The following is a 17,763-nucleotide window of genomic DNA, read 5'->3' as shown; positions in this document are numbered from 1 at the left end:
CTGAGAGATTCTTCGGTGTTAATAAGAATCGCAACTCAGAAGAATCCACAAATGGATGAAATAAACCACAAATATCTAATCATGAAGTGTATTTGTTGGGAGAGGTTCAGGCTCTCTAGCAAGTAGAATGTCTAGTAGTTTTTATGTGAAGTCAGTGTGTGTTTACCTTCTGGGTGGGGCTGAAAGAATCCAAGATTTGTTTGGTTGAATAATCTAGAACAAACCCTCTGAGTGGAGCAGAGTGGTAGGGTAAGTTCCCATTTACTGCAAAGATCAGCCCATCTTCATTGGAGCGGAATTAGAACAGAGAGAAAGGACAGACAACTGTGAAATGCTTAAAAAAGAAAAAAAATAAATAAAATGAAGATATTCAAACTAACATCGCTGTGCTTCCCAGGGTAAATCCGGAAGGCTACGAGCCAAGCTAAAGCTAACACAGCATTGGCTCCCTCTACGTAGCGCTTTCCTTGGCAATGTACAGTCTACGGCAAATAAAATGGACGAAATATGACTCTGGATTGCCAACAATGACCAGATTACAGATTCGAATGTCAGGATTTTCACAGAAACGTGGTTAAACAGTAGTATTCTGGACAGTGCTATTGAGTTAGCCAGATGCCACATCCTCCCTGCAGGTGGCTCTGGAGGTGCTCCCCGAGAGCCGCTGTTCATCTAATCTGGAGTTATTATGGCTAAATGTAGACCATTTTATTTCCTAGGAGAACTTGCTATAGTCTTGATCACTGCCATTTATGCACACCCCTCATTAACAAACAGCAGTCAACAGACCCAGAGGCTGCTTTTATTGTTATGGGGGATTACACTTCTACACCCCTCCCCTACATAGGACCATCAGACACTCTCTCTCTTTTTCTCTCCCCCAAGTATTTGCCACTGATCCAATGGGTGAAAACCGCAGCGAGGACAGTAAAAGTTTGGCCTGAAGGAACAGATTCTGTGCTGCAGGACCGGTTCAGCCACACAAACTGGAATACGTTTGTTACTCTGACAACCTGTCATCCCCCCACAGACATTCAGAGCTATGCATCGTCTATACTGGTTTACATCTTCACCACCACAGACAGGGTCACCACCCAGAAACAAGTCGCCATGTTCTAAAATCAAAAGCCCTGAATAAAGATGTCCGTCCCCTGCTGAGGGCCGGCTCAGGCCTACAGTACAGCCAGAGTTGACCTCAAATGAAGCATTAAGTAGGCCAAGTTTCATTATAAGCTGAAGGTTGAGGAGATATCCTCTCCACAACATATGTGGCAAGGCATTCAGGTAATCAGTGACTACAAGCCCACTCCCCTTCTCTGATATATCCTTTCTCTACAACCTGAACAATTTCTACGCTCGATTTGAGAAGGACAACCAGGCAATGCTGACTCCTGACCATCAACCTTTAATCCACTGAGGTCAGAGCTGTACTGAGCAGGATCAACACCAGCAAAGCTGCACGTCCTGATGGCATCCCTGGACGTGTGCTCAGAGCATGTGCTGGGGAGCAGACGAGGGTTCTGATGGACTTATTTAATCTGTCCTTAGCCCATGCTGTGGTACTGACCTGCTTCAAATTATTACCTGCTTTGTGCCAGTAACCAAACAATCCCCCCCAGCCTGTCTCACTGACTAGCGTCCAGTCCCACTCACTCCCATCATTGCAAAGTGCTTAGAGCAGCTGGTTCTAGCACATCTCAGATCCTGTCTCCCTCCTACCCTGGACCATCACCAGTTTGCCTATGAGTCCATTCATAGACTCCTTTTTCACTCAGGGTTTCAGACCCATACATGGCTCAAACATCATGATTAAGTTTGCTGATGACACCATGGTGTTTGGCCTCATCAAGAACAACGATGAGTCAGCCTACAGGGAGGAGGATGGATGGATGGAGAAGGTGGATTGCTTGTGTGGTGCGACAACAACATGCTGCTCAACACCCAGAAAACCCAAAGAGCTCATTGTGGATTTCAAACGGTGCGCTGTCATTTATTCACCTATCAATATCCACAGAGTGGCGGTAGAGCACGAGTCCAGCTTCAAATTCCTTGGGACCCACATCACACATGACCTCACCTGGACATCCCACTGCTCCAGCCCCTCAAAGAAGGCTCACCAGTGCTTATTGTTCCTAAGGACTCTATGGAGAAATCACCTCCCTTTAGGGATCCTGGTTAACTTCTAATGCTGCACCATTGAGAGCATGTTAATCTTCTGTATTACAGTGCGGTACGGGAATTGCTCTGTTGCAGACCAGAAGGTGAAATCTGCCTTCACCCCAATTACATTATTGGGGCTCCACTTCCTGCAATTGGGGACATTTACAGGAAGTGATGTGTTAGGAGGGCAGTTAACACCAGGAATCCTGCCACTGAGTACATCGACTGTTTGTCCAGCCCTCTAGGAGGCACTACAGAAACCTCCGGACCAGAACAACCAGGTTCAGGAAGAGCCCCCCCCCACCATTTTGCACTACTGTGCATACAATAACTATTCCAAACTGTTAGTCATAGTCTGTAAATATCTAGAGGCACATTGGTAAATATCTGCATATACTGTTTTATTGCTGTTAAGCACTTTTGGTTGGATGCAATCTGCATTTCATTGCCCTGTACTTGCAACATGTCCAATGATAAGGTAGAATCTAATCTAAATTAACTTGTACCAAATGAAGTCAGTTACTCAATTCTTCTAAATTAAGAAATTAGTGAGACTGGAATCTAAAAGGATGACCAACAAGCGACCAGGATTTCATGTCTGTCACTGGAGAGCATGGATTCTACTCACCTCCAGCAGGACTGTAAGTGATAGCAAACACTTCTCCTCCAAACTCTTCATTCTTTATTTCTTTGACAAACTCCCCAGTTTCAGCTATGAAGCACTGGATACGTCCATTTTCCCTGTCAGCAACACAAACCTCCTTTCGGTCAGGAAGGAGCACCAAGCTGTGGGGGGTCCGAAACGGTGTGCGCCTCCTTCTGTCCGATGAACCTTGACCCAGAACAAACAGCACAAGACATTAATTAAAATCTGCAGTGCATCAGTGCTAGTTAAGTGTAATCTTGGTGAACTATACTAACAGTATATGCTATCTTTTTTTTAAATTTTAGGCTGCAACTATTTCCAGGTCACTCAAAGAAGGTTTTTCATCTTAAATGCAAAATGATCGATTTTTTGTACAGTTTTGGCCTAATTACTGCTCTGAGTGGGTTCTTCTTTCAACAACTGGCATATTTTAGAGTCTGTATTCTCCAGTTAATGATTATTTGAGTGCTAAATTAGTTGACGATTATTTCAATAATTGATTAATCCGATTAATTGTTTTAGCCCTATTGCCAAGTCCAGCATGGCAAACCAACATCTGCTCCTGAGTGCACATTATGAAACTATGATAAATAAAAAGCGGCCTAGCTTGGCATGTTTGTTTCTGAATGAACTAACCAGCCTCCTCTGTTATTATTCAGTCTATGCATTGTTCTCAAACCAAAGGCATTGTGTTTTCTTTAAATACAGCCTAAACTGTTTACAAAGCATTTCCATCTATGTTTTGCACTTTTAAACAGCACCCCAGGTTTTCAGAGTTAGTTTTTATAACAGTAGCTTCAGAAACAAGTGAACAGCAAGGTTATTAAACATTAGTCTGAATCTTTCTTGATATGAAATATTTTCGGTGCAGCACATCTACTACATGCGCCGTTTGTCAGGGTTAGGAGGTCACAGATATTTTAATGGCGTAAGACCCTGTGCCCTTCAAAAGATAGGTTCTTCTGTGACTCAGCTGGAAACACTGGGGTGTATATACAGGTCCTTCTCAAAAAAGTAGCATATTGTGATGAAGTTCATTATTTTCCATAATGTCATGATGAAAATTTAACATTCATATATTTTAGATTCATTGCACACTAACTGAAATATTTCAGGTCTTTTATTGTCTTAATACGGATGATTTTGGCATGCAGCTCATGAAAACCCCAAATTCCTATCTCACAAAATTAGCATATCATTAAAAATGTCTCTAAACGAGCTATGAACCTAATCATCTGAATCAACGAGTTAACTCTAAACACCTGCAAAAGATTCCTGAGGCCTTTAAAACTCCCAGCCTGGTTCATCACTCAAAACCTCAATCATGGGTAAGACTGCCGACCTGACTGCTGTCCAGAAGGCCACTATTGACACCCTCAAGCAAGAGGGTAAGACACAGAAAGACATTTCTGAACAAATAGGCTGTTCCCAGAGTGCTGTATCAAGGCACCTCAGTGGGAAGTCTGTGGGAAGGAAAAAGTGTGGCAGAAAACGCTGCACAACGAGAAGAGGTGACCAGACCCTGAGGAAGATTGTGGAGAAGGGCCGATTCCAGACCTTGGGGGACCTGCGGAAGCAGTGGACTGAGTCTGGAGTAGAAACATCCAGAGCCACCGTGCACAGGCGTGTGCAGAAAATGGGCTACAGGTGCCGCATTCCCCAGACCTGGGCTACAGAGAAGCAGCACTGGACTGTTGCTCAGTGGTCCAAAGTACTTTTTTCGGATGAAAGCAAATTCTGCATGTCATTCGGAAATCAAGGTGCCAGAGTCTGGAGGAAGACTGGGGAGAAGGAAATGCCAAAATGCCAGACGTCCAGTGTCAAGTACCCACAGTCAGTAATGGTCTGGGGTGCCGTGTCAGCTGCTGGTGTTGGTCCACTGTGTTTTATCAAGGGCAGGGTCAATGCAGCTAGCTATCAGGAGATTTTGGAGCACTTCATGCTTCCATCTGCTGAAAAGCTTTATGGAGATGAAGATTTCATTTTTCAGCACGACCTGGCACCTGCTCACAGTGCCAAAACCAATGGTAAATGGTTTACTGACCATGGTATAACTGTGCTCAATTGGCCTGCCAACTCTCCTGACCTGAACCCCATAGAGAATCTGTGGGATATTGTGAAGAGAACGTTGAGAGATTCAAGACCCAACACTCTGGATGAGCTAAAGGCCGCTATCGAAGCATCCTGGGCCTCCATAAGACCTCAGCAGTGCCACAGGCTGATTGCCTCCATGCCACGCCGCATTGAAGCAGTCATTTCTGCAAAAGGATTCCCGACCAAGTATTGAGTGCATAACTGTACATGATTATTTGAAGGTTGACGTTGTTTGTATTAAAAACACTTTTCTTTTATTGGTCGGATGAAATATGCTAATTTTGTGAGATAGGAATTTTGGGTTTTCATGAGCTGTATGCCAAAATCATCCGTATTAAGACAATAAAAGACCTGAAATATTTCAGTTAGTGTGCAATAAATCTAAAATATATGAATGTTAAATTTTCATCATTACATTATAGAAAATAATGAACTTTATCACAATATGCTAATTTTTTGAGAAGGACCTGTATGTTTGATAGCACAATAACCACTGTAATGTCTCATACATTTTATTTAATCTAACTTCTAACCATTGTTGGTCATTGTAAAAAATAGCAAAGATCAGATGCACCTGAACTTAAAATATTTTACCAAGTGGTAAATTATTTAATGACTACTGAGGCTTTCTCAACAAGCCAAAAATGAAATTAAATCATGGAAGTATTTCTATGTTCAATATATTGTTGCAAAAACATACTTTAGTATATTTGCACTCAGACTAGTCAGTACAATTGTGCTCATAAGTTTACATACATGGAATTTCTCATTTTTAGGCCATTTTTCAGTGAATAAAAACTGTTTCTTTCCTCATGGTTAGTGGTTGTGTGAAGCCATTTATGTGAAACAACTGTGTTTACTCTTAACTCACAATGACAACAGAAACTACCTAAATGACCCTGATCAAAAGTTTACATACCCCAGTTCTTAATACCATGTATTGCCCCTTTTAACATCAACAACAGATTGGAGTCTTTTGTGGTTGTTGTGGATGAGGCTCTTAATTTTCGCTGATGGTAAAGCTGCAAAATCCTTCTTTCCAAAAAGCATCCAGTTCCTGCTAATCTCTGAACTGCTTGTTTGAGATTTCCCCACAGTGGCTCAATGACACTGAGGTCAGGAGACTGAGATGGTCACTCCAGAACCTTTACTTTGCTCTGCTGTAGCCAATGACAGGTTGACTTTGTGTTTTGGATTGATGTCATGTTGGAACATCCAAGTTCCCAGCCTTCAGGATGATTAGTGCAAATTGTCCTCCAGTATTTTCTGATAAAATGCTACATTTATCATGCTATTAATTTTGAGTTTCCCATGCCTTTGTAGCTCACACATGCCCAAACCATCAGCGATCCACCTCCATGTCTCATAGTAGGAATGGCGTACCTTCATCATAGGCCTTGTTCCAGGAATGTTGAGAATTGTAACTGTGCTGTCTGGCGTATATCAGGGATATATTGTTAGCACATTGGCAATACATGATCAACAACTGAAATACGTTAAAATAGATTTTGTCAATAGCTTTACATTTTTGTTCTTAACTAATGTTTCCTGCAGGAGTGATAACTGTTAAGACATATGTTCAAATTAAGTCACATCTGTTTATGTAACAGACATGAGTGAGAGGAGAGTTGAACAGGCATCCTGAAGGAGTGTACAACTTCTCAGTGGAATATTTCAACCACTTCCTAAATTAAGTGCCAGGGGAGACAAGGGAGTGGTGGTGGTGTGGATAATCCAAGGAAATGGTATTAATTCTTTTTCTTTCATTTTTAAAGCTTGGTAAAAGATTTTACCTGAACACAGCTAAAGACATGGAACCACTTACGACTAAACGCCTGATCTGATCTCCATGCCTGGTAAAGTTTAAACTGGGGAATATGCAGAATTTTAATCAGTTTTTCTTCAATCTTTGATCATGTTTTTTTTTTCTAGCTTTTATGGCTTTAATGGTCCATGTATTTGTGTGTAAGTTAGGTTGGCTACCTGCACCCCACTGAGACAAGTATGTTCCATCAGCTGAAAACTTCAGTATCCTGGCATTACAGTAGCCATCAGACACAAAGATGTTTCCACTTTCAGGGTCAACAGCCACATCGGTTGGTTGGCAGAAGTGGTTGATGTCACTACCGGGTGTGAAAGCGTCTCCCAGGGCCAGCAGGGTTCTGTCTCTGCCATCACTGCTCACCTTTAACACCTGAAGAACAACAAAGCAGAGACCAGTTGAGTGAGACCTCACTGTCACCCTAGCTGTCTGCGTCTAGTGTCTTGAATCTATACTTTGTTGAACTACTTTTCGTTATAATTGCAGCTGGAAGTCTTTTTGCATTTGTGCCAAAAAGTTCAGTTTTGGTTGCATGTGAGCAAGCTTCAGCTCACCTGATGCAGAGCCACATCAGTCACCCAGTAATTATTATCCTTGTCTGCAGTTATTCCATGAGGCAAGTAAAACCTGCAATATCAAAAAGCAGATGATCAAAAACAGCTTTAAGTCTGCAGGGCTTAAAAATATATCCCAGCATAATAACCCTAACATTCATAAGAAAGCAGCTTAATCGCACTCTTACATGTTTCGCCCAGAAGCCTTCAGGATTCTGCCATTGGCCGGGTCCACAACCAAAATAGTGGACTGCTGAATGGGCCCCAGTGACCTCTGCTGGTATCTAGCCTGGCTGTTGAAAGAACTAAGCAAACACGCAAGGAAACAGATTTACAGTACTTCTATGGGGAGTGACATGGTGGCTTGTTTCACAATAGAGGACCTTTATTTAAAAGCATTTCCAGAAACACCAATGCTGCTTCTTTTCCTTTCAGCTTTAACTTGTCAGGGGTCACAGCAGGTCATCTGTCGCCATCTAACCTGAACTCATAACACCAATGCTAATGTAACAATAGCTACAGCCAATAATACTGTAATCAGACCGCCTGGTAAACCCCAAAATAAAGACGTTTTCAATAAGAATATCATTGTGTCTCTAGGATATGGCTCAGTATCATAACCAACAATCTCATTTGTCTGACCAGAAATATGTGAAGTGCTGATTTTTTTTGTTATGACTTAATTTGAAAAGCAGTCAATCAGAAATATATCTGGAAAAGGATTACAATTTGATAAGGAACAGCAGTAAATAGTGGAATACAGTTTTCTATAGAAGAGGTGCTGGTAATGGATCTGAGGCAGCCAACTTCTACAGATGACATGCTGTTCCTTTAGTTTAGTCAATAAACAGAACAAATGTGGTTTAATTAAGAAAACAGTAACACAAAATAAAAACATTTACTGAAGGAAAAAGGGGCAGGATCTAGAAATACTTGATTCTGTATTTGCTCAAACGGACTTGGTCGAATGGTCAGCTAAACTCCCCTATGAGAATCTTTCTAAGCAGTTGAGATATTGGTGGTGTGTTGTCCACGGTACTCAATCGAGAAACATTTTTCTCTTTAAATCTGAAGATCCTGAAGTTGAGTATGTGTCCAGAAAACAATTACCCTAAAGAAAGTCCAATTATCTTTCAAACCTGGGAGGGTTAAAAAGCGCTGTTAAAAACCTATGGATGTATTTTTAGAAGAAGCTTGAAATGAGCAAATGCAAACATCAGATCAATCTGTAATTTGTGCAAAAACTGCTAATGAAAAAGGCGTTTGTGAGATCTCTTATTAGTAGGCGTTTTGGGGAAAACAATAAATATCGTGTTTTGTTAGGATTTGTAAAAGAAAATGGCTACATGAAGAGTAAAAGCAACCTACTCTGTGCCCCAGCGGTGGTCACCTCTGTGAAAAATGACCAGGTTGGAATCAGAGTCCAGGGCGAGTCCTGAGACCTGGCCCAGCTGAAGAGAACTCTGTGGCCATGTTGACACCTGCTCCAAATGATAATCTGCAACCGAATCAGAAACCCAGACACAGAGGAGTTGAAGAACTCTCCACATTATGTGACCACAGGAGTTTAATTTTCATTCTGAAAGGGGTATCTTTGCCTTCTTCAGGGTTAGGAAAACATGCACACAGTTATTTTTAAAGTTCATTAGTACTTATTTGGTGAAACAAAGCCTGCTGGGAAACAATAATTACTTTTTACTATAATTCAATTTAGCTTTCAAGCTGGCCTGGCACACAGGTATTACAGTACAGTCTGCTTTTATCTGATCTGTTCAATGGATCACTTCAGATGAGTATATGCAGTCATTCAGGATTCTTGTTTGCTTCTACTGGGATTATTTAGCGGATCGTATAACAGTGCCGCTTGGTTAATGTTGTTGGGTTGCATCTTGGAACAAACTCCATCTGTCATACGTGTCCATGTAAACCAGATGTAGGTGTTTTTATGGTGCAGACTGAAGTATGTCCCCTCCTTGAACCGTCACCTTAACGTGGTGGAGGGGTTTGAGTGCTCAAATGATCCTAGAGGCTATGTTGTCTGGGGCCTAAATGCCCCTGGTAGGGTCTCCCATGGCAAACAGGTTCTAGGTGATGGGTCAGACAAAGAATGGTTCAAGAACCCCTCATGAAGAACACAATATCGAGGCACGTGACGTCGCCCGGTACGGCGGAGCCGGGGTCCCACCCTGGAGCCAGGCCTGGGGTCGGGACTCGTCGGAGAGCGCCTGGTGGCCGGGTTGCTCCTCGCGGGACCCGGCAGGGCCAAGCCCGAACGAGAGACGCGAGGCCATCCTCCAGTGGGCCCACCACCCGCAGGGGGAACCGTGAGGGACCGGTGCAAAGAGGATTGGGTGGCGGACAAAGGTGGAGACCTCAACGGCCCGATCCCCGGATGCTTAGGCTGGCTCTAGGGACGTGGAATGTCACCTCGCTGGGGGGGAAGGAGTCTGAGCTTGTGCCGGAGGTCGAGAGATATCGACTAGAAATAGTCGGGCTCGCCTCCACGCACAGCGTGGGCTCTGGAACCCATCTCCTTGAGAGGGGTTGGACTCTCTTCTACTCTGGAGTGGCCCACGGGGAGAGGCGGCGGGCTGGTGTGGGTTTGCTTGTTGCCCCCCAGCTCAGCCGTCTCGTGTTGGGGTTTACCCCAGTGGATGAGAGGGTTGTATCCCTGCGCCTTCGGGTTGGGGAGAGGTCTCTGACTATCATTTCAGCCTACGGGCCGAGTGGTAGTGCAGAGTACCCTGCCTTCTTGGCGTCCCTGTCGGGGGTGCTGGATAGTGCCCCTCCCGGGGACTCCATTATTCTGCTGGGGGACTTCAACGCCCACGTGGGGAACGACAGTGACACCTGGAGAGGCGTGATCGGGAGGAATGGCCTCCCCGATCTGAATCCGAGTGGTGTTTTGTTATTGGACTTCTGTGCTAGTCACAGATTGTCCATAACGAACACCATGTTCAAACATAAGGGTGTCCATCAGTGCACTTGGCACCAGGACACCCTAGGCAGGAGGTCGATGATCGACTTTGTTGTCGTATCATCAGACCTTCGGCCGCATGTTTTGGACACTCGGGTGAAGAGAGGGGCTGAGCTGTCCACTGATCATCACCTGGTGGTGAGTTGGATCCGCTGGAGGAGGAGAAAGCCGGACAGACTCGGCAGGCCAAAGCGCATAGTGAGGGTCTGCTGGGAACGCCTGGCCGAGCCCTCGGCCAGGGATGTATTCAACTCCCACCTCCGGGAGAGCTTCGACCAGATCCCGGGGGATGTTGGAGACATAGAGTCAGAGTGGACCATGTTCTCTGCATCTATTGTCGATGCTGCTGCCCATAGCTGCGGCTGTAAGGTCTGCGGTGCCTGTCGTGGCGGCAATCCCAGAACCCGGTGGTGGACACCGGCAGTAAGGGATGCTGTTAAGCTGAAGAAGGAGTCCTATCGGCTGTGGTTGGCTTGTGGGACTCCTGAGGCGGCTGACGGGTACCGTGAGGCCAAGCGTGCTGCGGCCCGGGCTGTGGCAGAGGTAAAAACTCGGGCCTGGGAAGAGTTCGGTGAGGCCATGGAGAAGGACTACCGGTTGGCCTCGAAGCGATTCTGGCAAACCGTCCGACGCCTCAGGAGGGGGAAGCAGTGCTTTGCCAACACTGTTTATAGTGGGGGCGGGAGACTGCTGACCTCGACTGAGGACATTATCGGGCGGTGGAAGGAGTACTTCGAGGATCTCCTCAATCCTGCCATCACGCATTCCGTGGTGGAAACAGAGGCTGGGGACTCGGGGTTGGACTCTTTCATCACCCAGGCTGAAGTCACCGAGGTGGTTAAAAAGCTCCGCGGTGGCAAGGCTTCGGGGGTGGATGAGATCCGCCCTGAGTACCTCAAGTCTCTGGATGTTGTAGGGCTGTCATGGTTGACACGCCTCTTCAACATTGCGTGGCGGTCGGGGACAGTGCCTCTGGACTGGCAGACTGGGGTGGTGGTCCCCCTTTATAAGAAGGGGGACCGGAGGGTGTGTTCCAACTACAGGGGGATCACGCTCCTCAGCCTCCCTGGTAAGGCCTACGCCAGGGTATTGGAGAGGAGAGTCCGACCGATAGTCGAACCTCGGCTTCAGGAGGAACAGTGTGGTTTTCGTCCCAGCCGTGGAACACTGGACCAGCTCTATACCCTCTACAGGGTGCTCGAGGGTTCATGGGAGTTTGCCCAACCGGTTCACATGTGTTTTGTGGACCTGGAGAAGGCATTCGACTGTGTCCCTCGTGATGCCCTGTGGGGGGTGCTCCAGGAGTATGGAATCGAGGGCCCTTTATTAGGGGCCATCCGGTCCCTGTACGAGCGGAGCAGGAGTTTGGTCCGCATTGCCGGCACTAAGTCGGACCTGTTCCCAGTGCATGTTGGACTCCGGCAGGGCTGCCCTTTGTCGCCGGTCCTGTTCATAACTTTTATGGACAGGATTTCTAGACGCAGCCAAGGGCCGGAGGGGGTCTGGTTTGGGGACCAGTGGATTTCGTCTCTTCTTTTGCTTCTGCTGGCCCCCTCTAGCCAAGACCTACAGCATGCGCTGTGGCGGTTCGCAGCCGAGTGTGAAGCGGCTGGGATGAGGATTAGCTACTCCAAGTCCGAGGCCATGGTACTTGACCGGAAAAGGGTGGTTTGCCCTCTTCAGGTTGGAGGGGAGTTCCTGCCTCAAGTGGAGGAGTTTAAGTATCTCGGGGTCTTGTTCACGAGTGAGGGAAGAATGGAGCGGGAGATCGACAGACGGATTGGTGCAGCTGCCACAGTAATGGGGCGCTGTGCCGGTCCATTGTGGTGAAGAGAGAGCTGAGCCGAAAAGCAAAGCTCTCAATTTACTGGTCGGTCTACGTTCCTATCCTCACCTATGGCCATGAACTTTGGGTCATGACCGAAAGAACGAGATCACGGATACAAGCGGCTGAAATGAGCTTCCTCCGTAGGGTGGCCGGGCACTCCCTTAGAGATAGGGTGAGGAGCTCGGCCATCCGGGAGGGGCTCGGAGTAGAGCCGCTGCTCCTCCACATCGAGAGGAGCCAGTTGAGGTGGCTCGGGCATCTATACCGGATGCCTCCTGGACGCCTTCCTCGGGAGGTGTTCCAGGCACGTCCCACCGGGAGGAGGCCGAGGGTACGGCCCAGGACACGCTGGAGGGACTATGTCTCTCGGCTGGCCTGGGAACGCCTTGGGCTCCCCCTGGAGGAACTGGAGGAGGTGTCTGGAGAGAGGGACGTCTGGGCGTCTCTGCTGAGTCTGCTGCCCCCGCGACCCGGTCCTGGATAAGCGGAAGACGACGAACGAACGAACTGAAGTATGTTTTGGATGATGTTCATGGATGTAATCTTTTGTATGCAGCCATGTAGGTTTGTATGCATTAATATTAGAAAACATGAACTTGAAAAAGTTTTGTTAAATATAATAATGATGATATCCATTAAAATTAACCCACATTTTTCTCATTACGCTGATTATATTTCTGCAGTTCTGATCATCATGCCATATACTGTGCTGCTCTACTTATATAGTATTGTTTACACATTTAAACATTTATTTCAATAATTATTAGCTGGTCATGTAATGTTATGGACATAGCTCATATTTAATTCCCTTTGAACTTACCAAGATCCAAACCCGGCTCTGCTTTGGTGGTTTTCAAGAGGTGTTGGTCATCTTGATGGAAGAACAGAGAAAACAACAGATGTAGTTTGGGTTGAGGGTGAGAGGAGATGGGAGAGAAAAGAAAAAAAACAACAGCAATACCATTCTAAGAAAGATTAGAAACGTTCCTGAAGCGTAAATTTAATATGTTATGAAAGTCTTCATTCTGATGGCCTAAACAAAGTTAAATAAGAACCAGCTGCTGAAAATGACATATAAGCTGCAAACCAGTCCCCAGTTGTCACTGATCATTTCTAATGGGACAATCATGCACACACATAGAAAACAGTAAGACTTACAACAAGCTACAATAGCATGTTATAAAACCATAAATAAAAGAACTAAATCACACTATATACACACATACATATCACTATTGAGATATCATCATAAAAACCTCCACAGGTAAACAAGTTAAAATGTGATATTGTATGAAGAGTTTATCGATCTTAACGCCTGTATAGTGATGTTACTTCACATTCTGTGCTTGGTTCAGCTGAAACACCTTCCCCAGAAAGTAACGGTTCACTGTGGTCACAATGACTCCTTTAACCAACCTCGCCACACACTGCAGAGGATGTGTCCGATATGATGCAGCGTTTCACAATGTAAGTAGAACACATGTGGGTGTAGATTATCAGTGATGCAGGCTACCAAACGTTTAAAGTGATGCAGTCATATCCCTCTGATATCATAATTAATTTCAATAAAAATGTCTGGACCTTACTTATTGTTGTTGACAAGCACCCTCCCCCCACTAGTCCCTCCTACGTTCTCATCAAACAAGCGCTCCAATGACTGCAGATTTCTTTAGGTTCAGTTCAGGAACAAGCTCAGCATCCTCCCTCTGGCTCAGCCATCAGCATCTACAACAACTCTTTAATGAAACCTGCATAATATGAGCTACAACATCTTATTTCCCTTGGGGACTAATAAGGAATTTTTGGATTGAATTTAATATCATGGGCTCACGGCACAGAATGTCTTCTGGGCAAAAACTTGAACTGGTTAAGAAACTTCAAAATAAAGCCACTCAATTTGCCTTCTTTTACACTTGTGTCTGATGTATAAATGTTTAAAACAGTTCATATATTTCGTAAAATGTTACTTTAAGTTATTGTCTTAACATATTAGAAAACTCTACATATGGAGCGCCACTTTTTTCCCCAAGTTTTTTTCCCTAGCGTTTTTATTTGCAGCAGCAATAAAATCTGAAGCAAAAGATAAAGGCCAAATTCAAATTTGAAGCCAGAGACAGAGGTAGATGAGGTAGACTACATACCTGCAGTGTTTTCCACTGGCATCATGGAGTGCATGTGACCTGGACTAACGGCAATGGGAACATTTGCCTCGTCTGGAATATGTCGAAAGAGTTCTTTGGAGCCCGGCTCCATGCAGCTCATGAAGGGTATAGCATGTTTGCTCTCCATGTAATACATCATATAGAAGTTGCACATTTCATCATTTGAAGTACCCCTGCAGACAAAAGGATTACAATGATTGGTGGTTGTACCTCAAAGTCACTTCGGCCTGCATCATATACAGGTGTGAGCACCCCTGAGTCTGATGGCAGATATGGAAATGTTAATACTGCTTCACACAGTTATTTGTGGGTACAATCACTAAAATATAAAGTGTGGCAGAAAAATAAGAAATATATCAGAGCATATTCATTGCGTCTGGTATGTGTTTCTTTTAATGCATCTCTGTCAACAATCTGCCAACTCAAAACATGTTAAACAACAATAATAATAAAATATTACCCTGGGAGTAAAAACAGACTGTCGTTAATGTGACTGAAAGGCACAAATCATAATCGTAGAGACTGAATGGACATGTGTTCATGTTCTAATTTCAAACCTGTGAAAAAGTAGAATCAAACTTTGAAATAATGTACTTATTTCCCAGTCTTATATTCTATAAAATTAGATCAATTAGTCCAAAAATTCCATCCATTAATCATATTAACTAAGCAGAATCCTATAAGGAATTTAAATGTGCGTTCCGATTATGGTCTATGAGAAACTCAGCCAGCTTTAGCAATGATTAGTCAAACTCACCCAATGTATGTTTTGGAGGTTCGGCCCTCTCCAGTAAAAACACATCTGGCAGCCATGGTGTCACCATACCTCACAGTGACCTCCTTGTTAGCAGGATAGAAAGCCTGGAATGAAAACAGTAAGTAATAAGCAAAGAACAACATAATGTTGCTGTTGGTGTGGAAATGTAAGCTATATGAGTATCTATGGAAAGCTATTCACAAATAAGAATATACATACATTTAGATGATAATGGTTTAACTACGTCCTAATAATGAAAAAGATCAATCTTATTTTTTTTTTTTAAATATCTTTTTTTGGCCCTAGAGGCCTTTATTTTTCACCCGGGACCGCCACGTCGAGGACTAAGGCCTCTGTATATGGTTCGCACGCTTAACCCCCTAGACCACAAGACTGACTGACTATTAATGACTACAGGGTATTAAGACAAAATTAACCAACATTTTACAAAAACAACCTGACCTCTTATCATGGAACAACCATTCTATGTGGCTTTTTTTAATAAGGCAAATATCTTTTATGCAGACTGCAGTGACTTTTAAGAAGAATATTGTAAATTAGTGTTCTGATGTGCAACAAAACAAAACACCCAGTTGCCAGAGCAGAACTCAGGAAAACTGCAGTTTTGCGGAATTTATGTCCCAGCCTCTATAAATTGGTTACTTACCTGTGGTAACTGAGGGGACTGTCTCCCAATCAGACTCCATTTCCCATTACGAATTCTGTAACCACTAACCACCTTACCTGTGGAAGAAACAGCCATGAACAACTAATGACATCATTCCAAGAAACAGTGGAACAATAAGTTATCCAGCATTACTCACCAAGCCGGTGTGTGTGGGTCCTGAAGGCAAACGGGTAGATTGGATAGGAATCATAATCACAGGCAACATCTGCATTTGTAACTGAAAGAAAAAAGTTTAACTATGTTTTCTATCAGTGCATTTTTCCTATATTTTCCAGAACTGGTATTGGAGGTGTTATAGCAGATAACTATGTCAGTTTTTCAGAACTGTGTTGGGGTAGATCTGTTCCAGGTCTGCTCGTGGCATCTGATGCTGGATTCTATTAAAGACGTTGCATATAAAGAAAGTCACAGATTGCGGTTTTATAGTCTGGTGTTACTGATCCAACTCTGGATGATTTTATGATGAAAATTTAAACTTGGAGCCAGATGCTGATTGCATAATTAGTTAATGAACTATATCTAGTAACCTACAAAGTAAGGAAAAGTGAACATGTTCTCTTTCTAAAAAGGCGTGCTAAACTATTTACAAAAAAAACAGCATCATAGTTCCTCATTTGAAATATCTTATCTCATCATCTGTCAGTTTCTACTAAGACAGAACATGTTAAATGTTGCAAGATGTTATGTGGTAAAAACATATCTACTGCATGATCAAACTATTCTTCTTCTTGCTGCATGTGTCATTTTTGCTCTCTGCTCATGTTTTATTATATCTCAGGTGAATTCCTAACAAAGCTGCTAACATCTGTACTCTTCTGTTACAGTTGCCTGACTAAAGACTTTTACTTGGAGTCAATTTTATAAGTTTAATTCAATTATTTCCTCCACATGTTTGGTAACATATCTTGCTGCAGGGCGTGGCAAAGTCAAGTGGCTGACTTGTTTTAGGCTGAAGTAGTAACAAGCTACAAACATTTCACATTTTTGTTTATTCTAAAAAGCCTGGTTGGCATCGAGGCACATTTTAAAATGTTGCCAACCCAACGGCATTTTCACACAAATGTTCCACAAAAAAGGCCAAAAAGACCACAATCCTCTCTTCAGTGTGTTTTTGATTGTTCATACATAAAAAATAAAAAAAATCAAGTAAATATAAATGCTGCATGAAAGAGTGAAACCTCGACTTTAAACCTACTCATCATCTCAGCTCAGTAAACACTGGTGCAGCTTGCTCAGGGCTATATTCAGGGCTTTCCCACCAGGAGCTGTTAACCTGGGTGGTGGTAGAGCCACTTCTTATCTGGTTCTGGAAAAGAACCGCTTTGCTTTCCCACCACCGCAGAGCCACATCAGAACCATGTCATTATAAACGTGTCATTCATTTCTGGCCTGATTCTCATCCTTTTTCTCCTGTGTTTTTGGGAAAGATTGTAGAAAATTCTTCCCAAAAACAGAAAATATGATTTATCCCAGTATCCCTGCAAATACTTTAGCTATTTATTAACACTATTTTTGAAGCTTGTGAACACTTCAAAATCCTTCTCAGCTGATCCTTTATCTGCACCAGCAGCAGGAAAACATGAGTTAGACACAGCTTTTAAAGAAAGATTTATTAAAGCCACCTGGAGATGTTAACCAGCAGTGATGGAAAATTGAGTTCTTATGCATTTATGGATAATGGGAAAAATTATCAGATATGAGTGCATGTTTTTTTTCCTCTGTTCCAGCAGCAAACTGGTGCTGGGTTAGAACCCCTTTGTTGGGGCCAGAGTTTGTCTGGTGGAAACACAAAGAACCATGAAGCTCCAGCACCAGTAAATCACTAGAACTGGTGTGGTGGACAAGACCTAAAACTTCCCTCTGACTGTCCAAGGCAACATTGGTTAGGCTGACTAATTACTAATACATTCTGACAATACTAAAGTATTGTAGTAGAAGGAAACTGGACATTGTTTAATGGCTCATCAAGATGTTCCAACTTCATTTTAAATTAAAAGCCTGAACTTTCCAGTCATTTAGAAGTCTTTCAGACGAGAGGGAGTTTATGCCCCAATAGTCAGAGAATGATGAAGTTC

General features: G+C 43.7%; 1 protein-coding gene across 1 annotated transcript in view; it reads right to left on the bottom strand.

Annotated features, from left to right (window-relative positions):
* The window catches only part of pam (peptidylglycine alpha-amidating monooxygenase), a 42,447-nt gene that overhangs the window by 12,979 nt on the left and 11,705 nt on the right, over positions 1-17,763 (bottom strand). Inside the window, exons 10-20 of the mRNA XM_047372143.1 lie at positions 15,825-15,905; positions 15,668-15,744; positions 15,001-15,104; positions 14,223-14,416; positions 12,902-12,952; positions 8,645-8,774; positions 7,465-7,581; positions 7,277-7,349; positions 6,884-7,094; positions 2,789-2,992; positions 167-282 (exon numbers count right to left, since the gene is read on the bottom strand). Coding sequence (XP_047228099.1) covers positions 167-282; positions 2,789-2,992; positions 6,884-7,094; positions 7,277-7,349; positions 7,465-7,581; positions 8,645-8,774; positions 12,902-12,952; positions 14,223-14,416; positions 15,001-15,104; positions 15,668-15,744; positions 15,825-15,905 — 1,358 coding nt within the window. The remainder of the gene's footprint in view (positions 1-166; positions 283-2,788; positions 2,993-6,883; positions 7,095-7,276; positions 7,350-7,464; positions 7,582-8,644; positions 8,775-12,901; positions 12,953-14,222; positions 14,417-15,000; positions 15,105-15,667; positions 15,745-15,824; positions 15,906-17,763) is intronic.

This window comes from Girardinichthys multiradiatus, chromosome 8 (genome assembly GCF_021462225.1).
Source record: "Girardinichthys multiradiatus isolate DD_20200921_A chromosome 8, DD_fGirMul_XY1, whole genome shotgun sequence".
In the NCBI taxonomy this organism is placed as follows: Eukaryota; Metazoa; Chordata; class Actinopteri; order Cyprinodontiformes; family Goodeidae; genus Girardinichthys; species Girardinichthys multiradiatus.
The sequence above is the reverse complement of the archived record's forward strand: the minus strand, read 5'-3'. Positions and strand labels throughout refer to the sequence as shown.